General features: G+C 45.9%; 1 protein-coding gene across 2 annotated transcripts; it reads right to left on the bottom strand.

Annotated features, from left to right (window-relative positions):
- Positions 1-1,296: 1,296 nt before the first annotated feature.
- Positions 1,297-17,676, bottom strand: LOC114782605 (atrial natriuretic peptide-converting enzyme-like). Of its 2 annotated transcripts, none has more exons than XM_028968471.1 (21): positions 17,067-17,676; positions 14,326-14,643; positions 13,759-13,969; positions 13,416-13,591; positions 11,526-11,639; positions 9,959-10,066; positions 9,723-9,833; positions 9,498-9,620; positions 8,882-8,989; positions 8,377-8,608; positions 8,156-8,301; positions 7,951-8,058; positions 7,750-7,863; positions 7,527-7,637; positions 7,331-7,445; positions 6,511-6,636; positions 4,512-4,561; positions 4,262-4,436; positions 3,924-4,195; positions 2,115-2,248; positions 1,297-1,899 (listed from the first exon to the last, which is right to left on the bottom strand). In XM_028968471.1, exons 1-21 carry the CDS (start codon positions 17,227-17,229, stop codon positions 1,717-1,719), a joined length of 3,198 nt encoding a protein of 1,065 aa, XP_028824304.1. In that variant the 5' UTR covers positions 17,230-17,676; the 3' UTR covers positions 1,297-1,716. The 2 variants fall into 2 exon arrangements, with proteins under 2 accessions (XP_028824304.1, XP_028824305.1); XM_028968472.1 differs by having other exon boundaries at positions 2,146-2,248.
- Positions 17,677-19,166: the final 1,490 nt, after the last annotated feature.

Genomic DNA, 19,166 nt, shown 5'->3' with positions numbered 1-19,166 from the left:
CCCTTCCATACCAGTCAGTCAAGTTGAGTGTAAATTTTTATTTAGATATATTTTTATGAACTATCTTGCTGTCAGCCCGCCAGGTAAAACCATGCCAGCAGTGGGGATAACGGACACCCCCAGGGAACACCAGAGCGGATATTTATCACTCTCGACCGGCTCCTGTAAAAAATGATCCTGCAACGCATGTAGCAGTCCCGCCCAGTCTAGAAACCTCCCAGGGAATCCCATCTGTTGTAGTAGCTGTCCTTCATCTTCCTTCCAGGAATGATACAGGCTTGGTGACTGTCCAGGAAATTCAGTCAGTGGGTCAGCTGCAAAAGATGTCCCAAAAGGCAACGTAATATTCCACAGGCAGCCCATTGCTACCCAGAAACTTCACCTTTTTTACCCTTAAGACCCTTTAGTTAACTTCAAAAAGTGTCAAATCTTAAGTAAAAAGTTTCACTACTTGATGTTTTATTTAAAAACCTTAGAAGGAAATATTTCCTTAATATTTAATATTTCCTTAATATTTCACAGGTATTTCCTGCATTTTCCTTCCTTCCTCCTTTAGACAATTTTTTCTTGTGCATTTCTCATCTTGCTCAAATTTTTCTTTAATACAGCAAGATTACACTAATAAACCATGGGACAAAAAAAAGAATATTTAAATCATTTACCAGTAGTGACAGGGACAGTCCCCCCTGGGCACACTCAAGGTTAAGTGTCCTGTTCAGGGACATGATGGTAGTAAGTGGTGTTCGAACTGATCATACATGAAATAGGAGCCATTTTCAGGATGTTCTTTAATCCGTACTGGAGGAACGTGTTCACACGTGACATTTGGTGAAGAACCGTGTAACTGCTCGTGTTGCTGTTTTCGGGTGAGTAGCTCCTCCTCCTCGTGGTTGGGGAGGGGCCTGTCTGGGATTCCCTACTTGGGATGCTACCCCTGCGACCCGGATAAGCGGAGGAAGACGAGGAGGACGAGTAGCTCGTCCTCGCCACTGATCAGCCTGCACGGACACATTATTACTGTTCATTTAGCGAGGGTTCGAGGTGCCAGTTCCCACCCACCACCAGCCATGACAGGCGTCACGACATGAAGCCAGTAACTCTGATCAACTTTCCCCTTTTCTCCTGATCCAGGATCAGTAAAAATATACTGAGACTGTTGGGATGCAGTTTTTTCAACATTCATCAATAGTTGAGTGTCGTGCAAATAGAGTCTTCAATCTGTGAATACAACGAGAGTGTGTGTGTGTGTGTGTGTGTGTGTGTGTGTGTGTGTGTGTGAGTGAGAAAGAGAGCTGATTGGATAGAAAGGTTTATTAGTTTCTATTAAAGCACAGTGATTGCGACACAATACTGTCTGTAGAAAAATACTCATAAAAACATCTTAAACACAGAATGACTGACAGAAACGACACACACACATACCAAGACAATGCTAAGAGAAGACCATGAAACACACACTAAAGGGTCACAAACAACACACACACATACACTATCACAGAATCACAGATGAACAGGAGCTCACACACAGCAAGTGTACACAGTAACATTCATCAACACACACTCAAACACAAGAATCAGGTCCCTATAAATAGAGCGAGAGAGAAAGCAAGTGTGTGTGTGTGTGTTTGTGCGGTTCCCCGTATCTCTCTCTCTGATACGGCCGAGCAGCCCTGTGCATGGTACAGGAGACCTTCCGTAGTTTGTGCGTGTGTGAGTTCAGTCCAGGTTGAAAGAGCGCAGGTAGATCTGTTGTTGGATCCAGCTGGTGAAGTGTGTGACGTTGGCGTAGACCCCGGGGCCAAGAACCTTGGAGAAGCAAACGGAGCCCCAGGAGGTCAAACCGTACAGATGCCAGCGGCCATCATCCTCACGACACACCAGCGGCCCCCCACTGTCACCCTGCAACACACACACACACACACACACACACACACTCAGGTCAGTGTGCAAGACTTCCACACAGAATTGACCAAACAGCATAACCACAAAAACGAAAAATCACTACAACCCAACATTTAGAAAAACAAATTCACAGACGGACTTTTTCAGGGACTCGGTCAGTGTTCTGTCCTATAGGGAACTGTGTGTGTGTGTGTGTGTGTGTGTGTACGCACCATGCATGAGTCGACGGTGCCAGATTCGTACCCAGCACACAGCATGCGGGCCGTGATGGTCTTCATGTCGAAGTACGACTGACACTGTGCCAGTGATATGAGGCGAACTTCCCCCTCCTGCAGTTTAAAGGGCACTAAGACACAAACACAGGAAGACAGTCTTCAGTGTGTCTCTGTGTGTCTATGTTGTGTGTGTTGTTATAGTGTTTGTGTTAGTGTGAGTGTGTGTATGTCTTGTATGGATGAGAGATGAGCAGGAACTGACTGTATATGTGTGTGTTGTGTGTGTGTTTGTGTTAGTGTGAGTGTGTGTGTATGTTGAGTGTGTGTATGTGTGTGTGATGTTATAGTGTTTGTGTAATTGTGTGTATGTCTTGTATGCATGATGGAGACGAGCAAGAACTGCCTGTATATATGTGTGTTGTGTGTGTTGTTATAGTGTGTGTGTGTGTTGTATTGAGTGTGTTGTTAGTGTGTTGTGTGTGTATGTCCTGTACGGTACTGACTGCGGTTGCCGACGTGTCCCCAGCCGGTGATGTAGCAGTAGGTGTCGGGTGTGGGCAGGGTCCCGGGGGTGTGTGTGTTGTGTGTGTGTGTTGTGTTGTGTTGTTATAGTGTGTGTGTTGTGTGTGGTTATAGTGTGTGTTGTGTGTGTGTATGTCCTGTACGGTACTGACTGCGGTTGCCGACGTGTCCCCAGCCGGTGATGTAGCAGTAGGTGTCGGGTGTGGGCAGGGTCCCGGGGGGAGGGTGTGTGTTGTGTGTGGGTGTGTTGTGTGGTTATAGTGTGTGTGTTGTGTGTGTATGTCCTGTACGGTACTGACTGCGGTTGCCGACGTGTCCCCAGCCGGTGATGTAGCAGTAGGTGTCGGGTGTGGGCAGGGTCCCGGGGGGAGGGTGTGTGTTGTGTGTGGGTGTGTTGTGTTGTTATAGTGTGTGTGTTGTGTGTGGTTATAGTGTGTGTGTTGTGTATGTGTCCTGTACGGTACTGACTGCGGTTGCCGACGTGTCCCCAGCCGGTGATGTAGCAGTAGGTGTCGGGTGTGGGCAGGGTCCCGGGGGGAGGGTGTGTGTTGTGTGTGGGTGTGTTGTGTTGTTATAGTGTGTGTGTTGTGTGTGGTTATAGTGTGTGTGTTGTGTGTGTGTCCTGTACGGTACTGACTGCGGTTGCCGACGTGTCCCCAGCCGGTGATGTAGCAGTAGGTGTCGGGTGTGGGCAGGGTCCCGGGGGAGGGTGTGTGTTGTGTGTGGGTGTGTTGTGTTGTTATAGTGTGTGTGTTGTGTGTGGTTATAGTGTGTGTGTTGTGTGTGTGTCCTGTACGGTACTGACTGCGGTTGCCGACGTGTCCCCAGCCGGTGATGTAGCAGTAGGTGTCGGGTGTGGGCAGGGTCCCGGGGGAGGGTGTGTGTTGTGTGTGTGGGTGTGTTGTGTTGTTATAGTGTGTGTGTTGTGTGTGTATGTCCTGTACGGTACTGACTGCGGTTGCCGACGTGTCCCCAGCCGGTGATGTAGCAGTAGGTGTCGGGTGTGGGCAGGGTCCCGGGGGAGGGTGTGTGTTGTGTGTGTGGGTGTGTTGTGTTGTTATAGTGTGTGTTGTGTGTGTGTATGTCCTGTACGGTACTGATTGCGGTTGCCGACGTGTCCCCAGCCGGTGATGTAGCAGTAGGTGTCGGGTGTGGGCAGGGTCCCGGGGGTGTGTGTGTTGTGTGTGTGTGTGTTGTGTTGTTATAGTGTGTGTGTTGTGTGTGTGGGTGTGTTGTGTGGTTATAGTGTGTGTGTTGTGTGTGTATGTCCTGTACGGTACTGACTGCGGTTGCCGACGTGTCCCCAGCCGGTGATGTAGCAGTAGGTGTCGGGTGTGGGCAGGGTCCCGGGGTCGGGCAGGCAGGCGGGTCGGACGTAGTCGGTGACGTGCACGTCTCCGTCCAGCTCCACCACGCTGATGTCGTAGTCCACCACGGCGCGGTTGTAGCGGGGGTGCAGGACGATGGTGGCCACGCCCCGCGTCTGGGTGAACGGCGAGGGGTGGTCCAGGTTGGAGAGACCCAGCACCACCTTCCACTGGTCAGCGCTGTTCCTCCTGAGACAGGCAGGACAGAGTCAGACAGGAACGTCTCTGCTGCCCGTCGGGTTGTGTGTGTCTCACCCCTCAAAGCAGTGTGCCACGGTCAACGCCCACTTCTGTCCAATGAGGACACAGCCGCACACGTGTCCCCCGGGCTCAGTCTGGAGAGAGCACTGCCACGGCCAGCGTCCGGGCCGGCTGACACGCCCGCCCACGATCCGCTTCACCACCCGCGCCAGAGGCCGCCGCCCACAGTCTGCAGGGGACGGGGACACGATGAGCCCACTGCGGCGTACACCGTGGCGCCCGAGCGCGGCTGCTGCTCTCTTACCTGCTGCGCCGCAGCGCAGAGCGACGTGTCGGCCCGACACACACGTGTGGCTGGAGGAGAAAACACACGTCAAACGTCACCGTAAAACCGCAGGACAACAGGGACGGTCAAATCCAGGATTCACACGTGTTTCACGTCCTTCCTAAACATTTAATGGGATTCTAGTCCCACTGCAGGACACTCGCGGTCAAGTCCATTTCATACTGACATCTGATCTCTCTTCAGAACGTTCCGGATTATTTGCAAATTGCAATAATAAAAACGGAAGCAGAAAACTTTGTGAAAACCCGGATTCGTGTCATTCTCAAAACTTTTGGCCACGCCTGTACGGAGCCTCCAGGAAGAATTCACAGTATTCACTTTTCACACATTTCCAAAATTGATTAAATTCATTTGATTCTTCAGAATTCCACAGTTGGATTGGATTGGACCTGATTTGGAAAGACACACACCTGTCTAAATAAGGTCCAACAGTGGACAGTTCATGTCCGAGCACAAACCAAGCATCAAGTCAAAGGAATTGTCTGTAGACCTCCAATACAGGATTATCTCTAAGCACAAACCTGGAGAAGGTTACAGAAAAAATTCTGCTGCTTTGAAGGTCCCAATGAGCACAGTGGCCTCCATCATCCATACATGGAGTAAGTTCAAAACCACCAGGACTCTTCCTAAAGCTGGCCAGCCACCTAACCTGAGCAATCGGGGGACAAAGGTCTTAGTCAGGGAGGTGACCAAGAACTCAATGGTCACACTGTCAGATGTCCAGAGGTCCTCTGTGGACAGAGAAGAACCTACTACACACTCGCCTATGAACTACTACCATTGTGTCCCTGAGCAAGACACTTAACCCTAAGTGTCTCCAGGGGGGGACTGTCCACTGATCAAGAATGTATGGTAGAGTGGCCAGACAGAAGCTGCTCCTCAGTACAAGGCACATGGCAGCGCACCTGGAGTTTGCCAAAACGTACCTGAAGGACTCACAGGACATGAGGGTCTGAGGAGACAAAGACTGAACTGACTTGAATCCGACTGAGCGTCTCTGCAGAGCATAAAGTACTGAGCAAAGACTATAATACTTAATAATAAAGACTATGAATACAAATAATTTTGGAGTAACATAACAAAAAATGGTGGAAATGTGGAAAAAGTGAAGCGCTGGGAATACTTTCCGTATGCCCTGTATCTGCTTTTTGCCCGTGTATTCCGTACATTACTTTACTCAAACTAAACAAGTCTAATACTGTAGTATTCTGTGGGCCAGGACACTTTATTTCACTTCTTATATCAGCAGTCAGTGAGCTCATTGGTCAGTAAAGACAACTGATATATTCATGTTTGCTATAGAACAAAAAGCACAGTTTAGTAATAAGGAATTGTTGAACATTTTCACAGGCTATATTTTCTCATTTTTTACTGTAATGTTTGAGTTGGAATTCTGAACTGTGCCTGAACATAGTTTGTACATTTATACCGTCTAAAAGTTGAATAAACTAGTGCTGTATTGAACGTATGACAAGTAATTAAAATGAACTAATAACTTTTACTCAAATCATTTTTACTCAAAGTACATTTTGAATGAAGTAATTTTTTAAGACGGGTACTTTTACTTTTCACCTGAGTAGAATTTAAGCAAAGTGAAGGTACTTTTACTTGATCACATTTTGTCAGTACATTTTCCACCTCTGGTGATGGTTAAATACAGAAGAAACGTTTGGTTGTGTTACCCTGTGCTGCGCTGCAGCGTTTCACAATGACTATCACTTGACTTTGTCTTGGTGGACCTCCTTACAAGACATGTCTTTAGAGAGAGAAGAATTACATTCTGAATAATAAAGAATAAGTCTTAGCTGTTGGATTCACCTCAGGAACAACCAACTGTGCTGACCCAGCACACCATGCTGGTGCATGCTGGGAAAGTCCTAATATGTAGGACCTGAACTCTAGACCTTCTGGTGGTTTAGTTGTGGCAACACACACACACACACACACACACACACACCTCCTTTTCTCCAGCAGCCCCTGCAGGGTGGAGCCGTTGCGCTGACTCCACTCTGGATGCACATGAAGATAACGGCGTCGGCCAGGAACGTTGGACTTCAGAACTTCCTGTGTGGAGACTGGGGGCCTAGACACACACACACACACACACACACACACAGTAAGCAACGCTCCACACTTCACACCGTACCGTACCATACAGAACATGAGCAGCAGGGAATATGAACCAATCTGCCGTAACATCATGGATGTGTGTGGGGGAGAGAGACAGTAGTCATCTTCAGGCTCAGAGACAGGCGGTGAAAGTGAAACATCTGCGGTGCAGAGCCGCTCAGCTTTGGAACGACTGCAGCTGTGCTGTTTCTGGATGGACGCTCTGATCTTCAGGCTACGTACCTGAGGAATTCAGATGTAGATGCAGATACTTCACACCTCTACTCTAACTACTGTTGGTAGGGTGTCAACCAGAAGACCAGAGTGTCCGTCCCAGGTTCAAACCCCTCTTACTACCATTGTGTCCCGGAGCAGGAATCTTAACCCTGAGTGTCTCCAGGGGGGGACTGTCCCTGTAACTACTGACTGTAAGGCGCTCTGGCTGTAAATGGAAGCAGAAGACAAGTGGAGGACGGATGGAGGTATGTGCTGTGATTCATTTAATAGGTGAATGATCTATAAAATAAGTTTACAATATAGTGAATATACATGTAGGAAGTCCAAACCTCGATGCCCGGCCTGTTCCCATACAGCATATGGACAAGCCACTTCAGGCAAAGGACCAGTCCCTAAATTCCCTTAGTGTGTCTGCCTGCTACTGACCTTACCCTAAACCCAGCTGGTCGCAGGTGAGGGCGCTGAGCTCCGGGCTCCACCCGTCCGAGCAGACGGAGTAGTCCGAGCCGGTCCGGAACACACTGACGGCAGAGCCCGGCAGGGACACTGAGGCAGAGGGACAAACAGAGGACGTAAACGTTCTTCTTCTCATGAGAAACGTGGGTGAGGTGGGGAGTGTGTGTTTACCACAGTTCCATTCATCTGAGCTGTCTGAGCAGTGTCTCTTCCCGTCGCACCACAGCATGCGATGCACACATTCGTGGTTGTTGCACTCCAGTTCGTTATCACTGCACAGTGCTGCACGCACACACACGCACACACACACACACACACACACACACAGTTTTCAGCAACTTTTCCTGGACGTTCTGAATTGACATCTGGGAGTGGGTGGAGAAGCAGGTCTTACAGCAGCTCCTCTCATCTTCACCCTGGCTGCAGTCGGGGAAGCCATCACAGATCATGGACGGCTTGATGCAGGCTTTGTTTCCGGGACATTCCCAAAGGCCGCGTTCTGCACAGCCTGGCGACGGAGAGAGAGAGAGAGTTGGGGGAGGGCGTGAGGGAGACGGGGTTAATGTGTGTGTGTGTGTGGGGGGGGGGGTCTTACCACAGTTGTCCTCGTCACTTTCATCGTCACAGTCCATGTGGGTGTCACAGCGCTTGGTGGCCAGTACACACCTCCCCGAGCGGCACTTGAAGTGGCTTGGCGAACACTCTGGTCGCCATGGCAACGCACAATGAGAAGAACACAGCCTGTGAGAATCACACGACTCCAGCCGGCGCGACAGCAGTGAAGAGGACGGCCGCCTCACCGTCCACGTCCACGTCCGGCAGCAGACACGGCGCGCCGCCGTCCCCGTCCTCCGGGAACTGGCCGCAGTCCGAGTCTTCTGGCCACGGCAGTCCCACGAGGCCCAGCACCGACTCGCAGCGCTCCTTCGAGTTCCTGCAGAGCGACCTGAACGCGCCAAAAAGCGGCGAAAATGCAGCAGCACAAAGCGCAGAGCGCCACACACGCACTTCCCACACTCACCTGCAGGGCGGAACCTTCTGGCGCGTGTGCGGCTCACACATGGGCACCAGCAGCGTGCAGGCGAAGAACATGAGGAAGCGGTAGCAGTTGGTCTGGACCAGCGCCGGGAACAGGTTGGCCTCCCAGCTGACCGAGCTCTCCTGCTGCGAGCGGTGGCCCAGGAAGTTGGGGAAGATGGTGGAGTTGTAGGGCAGGTTCATACACAACTCCAGAGAGATGGGCTCACAGCGACCTGTCGCACACACACACACACACACACTTTCCTTCACGGGAAGCACACACTCACACAGGCCAAACACACTGAACTGCCACCGTTTCAGCTCCACTCTTCTTCAAATCATGTCTTACGAGCCAAAACTACAAGACTGAGAAGCATTTATCTCACGTTGGGGTTCGAGGTCACAAAAAGCTCTGGTCCCGGTACCAGGTCCATAATTAAACCCCAAATGAATTGTTAAGGATCATGTATTTTTAATGCATGCAGAATGACAGACTTGAAACCCACTGCAGTTGGAGCTGCTGTTGCGTCCATCGCAGGCGGCGTTTTCTGGACAGCTGGCAGCGCAGGGGCCGGACACACAGCCGGGCGGAGCAGTGGAACACGAGCTAGGAGCTGACAGCAGAGCATGTGGGTCGTGGTCATTAATATCACAGCATGAGTTTCTTCATGGTTACCTGGACATTGGAGAGAAGGAACCACCTACCCAGCTAGACCCTTGTTGTTGGTGTGTAATTACTTCTGATAAACTGTCCTCATAATTTACATTTACATTTATGGCATTTATCAGACACACTTATCCAGAGCGACTTACAATCAGTAGTTACAGGGACAGTCCCACCCTGGAGACACTCAGGGTTAAGTATCCTGCTTAGGGACACGATGGTAGTAAGTGGGATTTGAACCTGGGTCTTCTGGCTCATAGGCGAGTGTGTTTCCCACCAGGCCCCTACCACCCATAATAAAACATGATCTCGGAAATAAGCTTCTCAGGGCCACGCCCAGTAGAAACCCAACAAGCAGATGGAACATGAGCATGTCTACATCCCAAATATATCATGTGAAGAAAATAAACCCCTGTATGTGTATTACTATGCACGTGTGTGTGTGTGAGCGCACTCACTGTGTGTGTGTGTGCAATTCTGTTCATCACTGCCGTCCTTGCAATCATCTTCTCCATCACAGCGGAAGGCACTGGGAACACACTGGCCATTCTTACACTCCAACAGACCCTGCGATTTACATGCTAAACACACACACGCACACACACACACACACACACACACACGCACAGTTAGCTCAATGTCATGCATGTGAATAAATTCTGTGTTTGTGTGCGTGTACTCACAACAGTTGACCTCATCACTCTTATCTGTACAGTCATGGTCACCATCACACAGCCAAGCCCTGGGTACACAGCGACCGTCCCCACAACGATGCTCTGTGTCAGTGTTACAGACTGCATGGAACACACACACACACACACACACACACACACACAGCTGACATTTCACAACAGAAGCTCTATGACAGATTTACATATTGTGTGTGTGTTTGTCATGGAGAGGGGATAGAGGGACTCACCACAGTTCCTTTCATCACTCAGATCCCCACAGTCATCATATCCATCACACAGCAGGTCAGAGGTCACGCAGCGACCAGTCACACACACAAATTCTCCATCAGCACAGCCTATGAGACAGATGTGTAAATATAAGAGTGGAATGTGTGTATGGAATGTGTAAAGATGGCAGGAATTAATATTATTGGTGAAATGAAAATGTGAGTATTATCAGGGATGTAAAGTGAAGTGAATGTCATTTTGAAACACAGCAGCACAGCACATGGTGACACGGTGAAATCTGTCCTCTGTATGTTAACCGCCCCTCAATGAGTGAGGAGTGCAGAGTGCAGGAGCAGCTCAGCTGAAGGTTCTAAAACCCATGATAGCCAAGCCAGGAGAAAGTGTGACGAGATTAAAGTAGGGTGTGGACGTGTGAAGGACATCTGACAGATTTGGAGGTGCCAGATTATGAAGATCTTGAAGTTGGTATTTTTAACGGTGAGTTAAGTGGAGTCCATGGACAACAGGAATAACATGTTTGGTGGAACCAGCTGAAGTTGACGGAAGGGCTTGTAAGCCAGACCAGAGAAGGAATGTGAAAAGGAGCAGAATGTAACATTATGAAGATGACAATACGCAGACCAACATGTGCTACTGTATGTATGGGTGTATATCAGGGCAAGTGACCTCTGAGGAGACCATCAGAGGTCACTGGACATGACTACGTAATCAGAAAAAGGGTGCCAGTGAAAAGTATTCAGACCCTCTATAATTTTCACTCTTTGTTAAATTGCAGCCATTTTGTAAAGTCGCTTTGGAACGACGAGAACCTTCCTAGAGCCCTTCCCAAACTGAGCTATTGGGGGAGAAGAGCCTTGCTGAGAGACGTAAAGAAGATCGCTGTGGCTGAGCTTCTGAGATGCAGTCGAGAGATGTGAGAGAGTTGTAGAAAGTCAACCATCACTGCAGCTCTCCACCAGTCAGGTCTTTATGGCAGAGTGGCCCAACGGAAACCTCTCCCCAGTGCAAGACCCATGAAACAATGACCCTGAGCACACAGCTAAAATAATGAAGGAGCAGCTTCACAACAACTCTGTCACTGTTCTTTAACGGCCCAGCCAGATCCCTGACTTCAACCCAATTGAGCATCTCTGGAGAGACCTAAAAATGCCGTCCACCAACGTGTACCATATAACCTGCCAAAAAGATCTGCAAGGAGGAATGGCAGAGGATCCCCAAATCCAGGTGTGAAAAACTTGTTGCATCTTTCCCAAAAAGATTAATGGCTGTATTAGATCAAAAGGGTGTTTCTACTAAATACTAAGCAAAGGGTCTGAATACTTAGGGCAATGTAGTATTTCAGTTTTTCATTGTTAATAAATCTGCAAAAATGTCAACCATTCTGTGTATTTCTGTCAATATGGGGGCTGTGTGTACATCAATGAGGGAGAAATGAATGAGGAAAATGAAAAAGCTTCATTATAACAAAGAGTGAAAATTGTAAGGGGGTCTAAATACTTTCCGTACCCACTGTGTGTGTGTGTGTGTGTGTGTGTGTGTGTGTGTGTCATTTTGTGAATATCTCACTGCAGTCGGCTTCATCGCTCCAATCATCGCAGTCGTTGTACCCGTTACACACAAGTTTTTGTGGAACACAAATTCCTGTAGCACACAAGAAGCTGTCGCTAACACTGCAGAGCACTGAGGGGACAAAACACAGTAAAATCAGACTGCTGAACATAAAATCAGACGCAAGAAAGGGGAACATTTCTGATGGATCCCCGCTGCTAGCACCAGATTACCAGTAGAAAAGGGTATTTTGGGGAAAATTCTGGCTAGCACCACATTAGCAGTAAGAGGGATATTTTAGGCGAAAAAATGATGGCTAGCACCACGTTAGAAATAAGAGGGATATTTTAGGCGAAAAAACGATGGCTAGCACCACGTTAGAAGTAAGAGGGATATTTTAGGCGAAAAAACGATGGCTAGCACCACGTTAGAAGAAAGAGGGATATTTTAGGCGAAAAAACGATGGCTAGCACCACGTTAGAAGTAAGAGGGATATTTTAGGCGAAAAAACGATGGCTAGCACCACGTTAGAAGAAAGAGGGATATTTTAGGCGAAAAAACGATGGCTAGCACCACGTTAGAAGTAAAAGGGAATTTAGGGGGGAAATTGATGGCTAGCACCACATTAGAAGTAAAAGGGAATTTAGGGGGGAAATTGATGGCTAGCACCACATTAGAAGTAAAAGGGAATTTAGGGGGGAAATTGATGGCTAGCACCACATTAGCAGTAAGAGGGATATTTTAGGCGAAAAAACGATGGCTAGCACCACGTTAGAAGTAAGAGGGATATTTTAGGCGAAAAAATGATGGCTAGCACCACGTTAGAAGAAAGAGGGATATTTTAGGCGAAAAAACGATGGCTAGCACCACGTTAGAAGTAAGAGGGATATTTTAGGCGAAAAAACGATGGCTAGCACCACGTTAGAAGAAAGAGGGATATTTTAGGCGAAAAAACGATGGCTAGCACCACGTTAGAAGTAAGAGGGATATTTTAGGCGAAAAAACGATGGCTAGCACCACGTTAGAAGTAAAAGGGAATTTAGGGGGGAAATTGATGGCTAGCACCACATTAGAAGTAAAAGGGAATTTAGGGGGGAAATTGATGGCTAGCACCACATTAGCAGTAAGAGGGATATTTTAGGCGAAAAAACGATGGCTAGCACCACGTTAGAAGTAAGAGGGATATTTTAGGCGAAAAAAAGGATGGCTAGCACCACGTTAGAAGTAAGAGGGATATTTTAGGCGAAAAAACGATGGCTAGCACCACGTTAGAAGTAAGAGGGATATTTTAGGCGAAAAAACGATGGCTAGCACCACGTTAGAAGTAAGAGGGATATTTTAGGCGAAAAAACGATGGCTAGCACCACGTTAGAAGTAAGAGGGATATTTTAGGCAAAAAAACGATGGCTAGCACCACGTTAGAAGTAAAAGGGAATTTAGGGGGGAAATTGATGGCTAGCACCACGTTAGAAGTAAGAGGGATATTTTAGGCAAAAAAACGATGGCTAGCACCACGTTAGAAGTAAAAGGGAATTTAGGGGGGAAATTGATGGCTAGCACCACATTAGCAGTAAGAGGGATATTTTAGGCGAAAAAACGATGGCTAGCACCACGTTAGAAGTAAGAGGGATATTTTAGGCAAAAAAACGATGGCTAGCACCACGTTAGAAGTAAAAGGGAATTTAGGGGGGAAATTGATGGCTAGCACTACAATAGCAGTAAGAGGGATATTTTAGGCGAAAAAACGATGGCTAGCACCACGTTAGAAGTAAGAGGGATATTTTAGGCGAAAAAACGATGGCTAGCACCACGTTAGAAGTAAGAGGGAATTTAGGGGGGAAATTGATGGCTAGCACCACAATAGCATTACAGGGGATATTTATGGGCTGCTGGATGAGGCAGACTCACAAGGCCTGCCTTTGATGTGGCGTGGTGTGTAACAAGGCGTGGAGTTTCCCGCCGTCCCATTGGAGAACTGTGAGCAGCGTAGGAAATCAGGCCAGGAGGCATTGAACATCTGCAGGACCGGCTCACAGCCCTGCTGCGCCGCCTCGCAGAAGCCCCGGCAGGGGTACACCAACTGTCTGGGCGATAAAGGTCACTTTATTTCAGTATGTAACTTTGTTTAACTATTTAAATGTTACATGTAGCACCAGGTTCCGGAGAAACATTGTTTCGTCTCACTTTTTATTATAATAAAGGTCAACTTCTACTCACCTTCAACGACCCACACACACTCGTACATACACACCTGTTGTTCAGGTGAGGGATGCATTGTGGGAATGCTAGGCTGCAGCCAAACAGCATGATGTGTGAGTAGCAGCCCAGACGGCTGAGGTAGGAGAAGAACTTGAGGAAGATCTCCTGCTCACCGCCCTTCACCACTGCCAGACCCTGCCCCGCCCCACTGCGGTTATACGGCAACATGTGACATTGGGGCTCTGTGATCTCCACACACACACCTGCAGAAACACACAGACAATATGTTTTAATGTATGTGTGTGAGTTAGAGACAGACAGAAAGCACACTAGTAACTGTGTGTGTGTGTGTGTGTGTGTGTGTGTGTGTGGAGTAATAAACAGACCTTCATTTTTATTCCAGTGAGACAGTCAAAGTGACCTTAGAGAATTCAGAGACAGACTGAAGGACTGACTGCGTCTGTGTGACTGTGTGTGTGGAATAAGGAGGACGGTCCCTCTCTAGCTGACTGCAGCGTGAAATAAACCAGTCTTCATCCACGGTGACATGGAAGCACGTTGTAAGTCGCTCTGGCCTTAAATGTAAATGTAAATCATCATCATCATGTCCCTCACACACCTTCATCAGGCCGCGCCACTGACGACGTTTCCGTTTTGGCTGTAGTCATGGTCCCGACCGTGCCCACAGTGGTTAAACGTTTCACCCAATCAGAAGGTGTAGCAGTGGGGTAGAAGGGGGTTGATGGGGGTGATGATGGCACGGAGCTGCTCTTATTGCCAGTCAACATCACAGTCTGTCTGTCTGACCAAGTTGCAGCCGTTGCCAATGGCAGCCGAGCCGCACCAGCAGCAGAGACGCGGCCATCGTCAGGGGCGACTGAACTGAGCACAGCGGCCAGAGACTGTGAATCCGCCGAGTCCAGCAAACCAATCACACCTGCAGGTCAAGATCAGAAAAGTTCTTATAAACTTATTACACCAGGTCCTCGTGAAGATATTAATGTGCATGTGTGTGTGTGTGTGTGTGTGTAGGAGTAAGGATTAGATTGTTTTGTGTAGTATGTTATGGGAGTGGAGACAGAGCTGAAACACAATTAAATTAAAGTTGAGTTTCACTCCCAGAAACATCCCTGCATGGCCGCCTAATAACATGACGTAGAGAGAGAGAGTGTGAGTGTGTGTGTGTGTGTGTGAGTGTGTGTGGTGGAATAGTTGTAAAAGCGCTCTGGCCACTAGTGAATTAAAACTAGAAGAATTCCCGTGATATTTGTTGATTAAATGAATTATGTCCTCCTGATCAAATCAGCTGGCTTTTATAGTGACGTCACCTGACACCGAAACACAGGTAGAGTGCATGTGAGTGACAGCAGATATTTCCCCACAGTAGGCGGAGCTTGTCCCCCCAGTAAGGAGGTGAAATTTGGTGACTTTCAGAATGAATCCCACTGGGACCAGCGACCAGAGGCAGAACAAAACAGAGCCGCTCATTCAGTACTGGGAGTGGGAGTGGAACCGGGCTTTAATTTCTCTCCAAACACACACACACACACACACACACACAGCCGCTTAATGGAGCACCGCTACAGCCATCAGGGCTTTGTCATGTTGACAAGCGTCAATAAACTTTGTTGAAAAGAACATATAAATAACAGCATGCTGTTCATTTCACATAAAATGGAAGAAAAGCAAAGGAATGTGTGTTAATGTGAGTAGTTCAACTTTACACACAAAGAAACACACACACACAGACACACACAAAAACACAAGCTATCAGTATGACTAACTAGTCTTAATGAGCCAATCAGTGAGCAGTTCAGCCTAGTTGTGTTTGTGTATTGTTGCATGTAGGAGTGGGTATTTGTGTATGTGTGTATTTGTATATAAGTGAAAGTGAATGTGTGTATGTATTTGTATATTTGTGTGTATATGTGTGTATTTGTGTGTGTATATATGTATGTATTTGTGTATATGTGTGTATATGTATTTAAATGTGTATATTTGTGTGTGTGTATATATGTATTTGTGTATATGTGTGTGTATAAATGTGTGTATTTGTGTATAGGTGTGTATATGTATTTAAATGTGTATATTTGTGTGTGTATATATTTGTGTGTGTATAAATGTGTGTATTTGTGTATATGTGCATATTTGTGTGTGTATATATGTATTTAAATGTGTATATTTGTGTGTGTATAAATGTGTGTATTTGTGTATATGTGTGTATATGTATTTAAATGTGTATATTTGTGTGTGTATATGTGTGTATTTGTATGTATTTGTGTATATGTGTGTATATGTATTTAAATGTGTATATTTGTGTGTGTGTATATATTTGTGTGTGTATAAATGTGTGTATTTGTGTATATGTGCATATTTGTGTATATTTGTGTGTGTATATATGTATGTATTTGTGTATATGTATTTAAATGTGTATATTTGTGTGTGTATAAATGTGTGTATTTGTGTATATGTGTGTATATGTATTTAAATGTGTATATTTGTGTGTGTATAAATGTGTGTATTTGTGTATATGTGTGTATATGTATTTAAATGAGTATATTTGTGTGTGTGTATATATTTGTGTGTGTATAAATGTGTGTATTTGTGTATATGTGTGTATATGTATTTAAATGTGTATATTTGTGTGTGTATATGTGTGTATTTGTATGTATTTGTGTATATGTGTGTATATGTATTTAAATGTGTATATTTGTGTGTGTATAAATGTGTGTATTTGTGTATATGTGTGTATATGTATTTAAATGTGTATATTTGTGTGTGTATATGTGTGTATTTGTATGTATTTGTGTATATGTGTGTATATGTATTTAAATGTGTATATTTGTGTGTGTGTATATATTTGTGTGTGTATAAATGTGTGTATTTGTGTATATGTGCATATTTGTGTATATTTGTGTGTGTATATATGTATGTATTTGTGTATATGTATTTAAATGTGTATATTTGTGTGTGTATAAATGTGTGTATTTGTGTATATGTGTGTATATGTATTTAAATGTGTATATTTGTGTGTATATGTGTGTATTTGTATGTATTTGTGTATATGTGTGTATATGTATTTAAATGTGTATATTTGTGTGTGTGTATATATTTGTGTGTGTATAAATGTGTGTATTTGTGTATATTTGTGTGTGTGTATATATTTGTGTGTGTATAAATGTGTGTATTTGTGTATATGTGTGTATATGTATTTAAATGTGTATATTTGTGTGTGTATATGTGTGTATTTGTATATATTTGTGTATATGATGTGTATATTTGTGTGTGTATATGTGTGTATTTGTATGTATTTGTGTATATGATGTGTATATTTGTATGTATGTATATATATATATATACCTGTAAATGCCAGCAGCAGCACCAGCAGCGCGCACGTCAGCGTGCACACCACGGGCACGAGGACGAGCAGCAGCAGCCGCGCGAGTCCCGCCGTCTTCCGCGGGCGCGCGCCTCCCGACATCTCCGCTCCGGTCCCGAGCACCTGCACCACGGGAGCGCGCATGAGCGGGGGCGCGCGGTGTCCGGTTCCCCGGGGGAGGAAAAGTGAAAAGATAGAAGAAGAAAAAAGTTCCGCTCTTTCTGTTAAATCCCCGCTTGTTTCATCCGGCGTGAATTGGCGTCGGCTCGTGCTCGGCGCGTATCCGGTTACCGGCGGTTACCGGCGGCGCGACGTCGCTATTTTTACCCCGAAGCGCGCGAGTGCGCGCGGGTATTTTTAGATGCGCGCGCGCTGAACGCGGATGACCGACAAAGAAAGAAATGAAGAAAGATCGAAGTTCCCCGAACACCGGACCGGATCTGCTTTAAACTCCGCGCCTCGCGTCAGTAACGGGGTTTAAAGCTCGAGACCCGACCAGGACCCGGACCAGACCAGGACCCGGACCAGACCCGACTCTCCCGCGGGTCCCGGTGGCTCCTCGCGCGCCGTGGAGAACTTGAGAGCCTGCGATCATCATCATCATCATCAGTAGCAGCAGCCGCAGACCCCGCCCACATCGGACCCGGCTGGTGGCTGATGGGAACAGCACAGAAATTATTACTAATAATAATTATAATAATAATCCCTCCAGAAGTACACGCCTTATTAATCATTACCAACACTTATAATAACGACGATAATAATCGTAATAATAATAATAATAATCCCTCCAGAAGTACACGCCTTATTAATCATTACCAACACTTATAATAACGACGATAATAATCGTAATAATAATAATAATCCCTCCAGAAGTACATGCCTTATTAATCATTACCAACACTTATAATAACGATGATAATCGTAATAATAATAATAATAATCCCTCCAGAAGTACACGCCTTATTAATCATTACCAACACTTATAATAACGACGATAATCGTAATAATAATAATAATAATAATCCCTCCAGAAGTACACACCTTATTAATCATTACCAACACTTATAATAACGACGATAATCGTAATAATAATAATCCATCCAGAAGTACACGCCTTATTAATCATTACCAACACTTATAATAACGATGATAATCGTAATAATAATAATAATAATCCCTCCAGAAGTACACGTCTTATTAATCCCTACAAACACTTATAATAATGACTATAATGGGGCAGTGGTGGGCTAGCATGTGTTAAGGTTAAGGAAGCCACCCCGTCCCCACACGCTGCTCTCCAGGCGCCTGTCATGGCCGCCCACTGCTCACTCAGGGTGATGGGTTAAATGCAGAGGACAAATTTCTCTGTGTGCACCGTGTGCTGTGTTGCTGTGTATCACATGTGACAATCACTTCACTTTAGTGGGGCAGTGGTGGCCTAGCGGTGATGGGTTAAATGTAGAGGACAAATTTCACTGTGTGCTGTGTATCACAATGACAATCACTTCACTTTCACTGGTGGCCTAGTTGTTAAGGAAGCGGCTCCATAATCAGGAGGTTGCCATTTCGAATCCCAATCTGCCAAGGTGCCACTGAGCAAAGCACCGTCCCCACACACTGCTCCCCGGGTGCCTGTCATGGTGCCCACTGCTCACTCAGGGTGATGGTTAAATGCAGAGGACAAATTTCACTGTGTGCACCGTGTTCTGTGCTGCTGTGTATCACAAGTGACAATCACTTCACTTTCACTACATAATTGTAATAATAATCCCTCCAGAGGTACATGCCTTATTAATCATTTCCAACACTTAAATAATTACAATAATAATCCTTATTCTGTATATGAAACCACACTTAAACCTGTAATGATCAGAGTGACTACATTATACACAAACAGTACATTTTAGATGCATAATAAATATTTACTTAAATAACATGATGGGCAGTTTTTTTTCTTGTCCAGCCCTAACTATTGAATTAGCAATTATTTTATACAAATGAAAAAACATTAATGTCTTAACATTTCAAAACATGTTTATTGTTCTCAAACTCAAAAGTAATAGTAAAATATTTGTAAA

This window comes from Denticeps clupeoides, unplaced genomic scaffold (assembly GCF_900700375.1).
Source record: "Denticeps clupeoides unplaced genomic scaffold, fDenClu1.1, whole genome shotgun sequence".
Taxonomy (NCBI): Eukaryota; Metazoa; Chordata; class Actinopteri; order Clupeiformes; family Denticipitidae; genus Denticeps; species Denticeps clupeoides.
The sequence above is the reverse complement of the archived record's forward strand: the minus strand, read 5'-3'. Positions and strand labels throughout refer to the sequence as shown.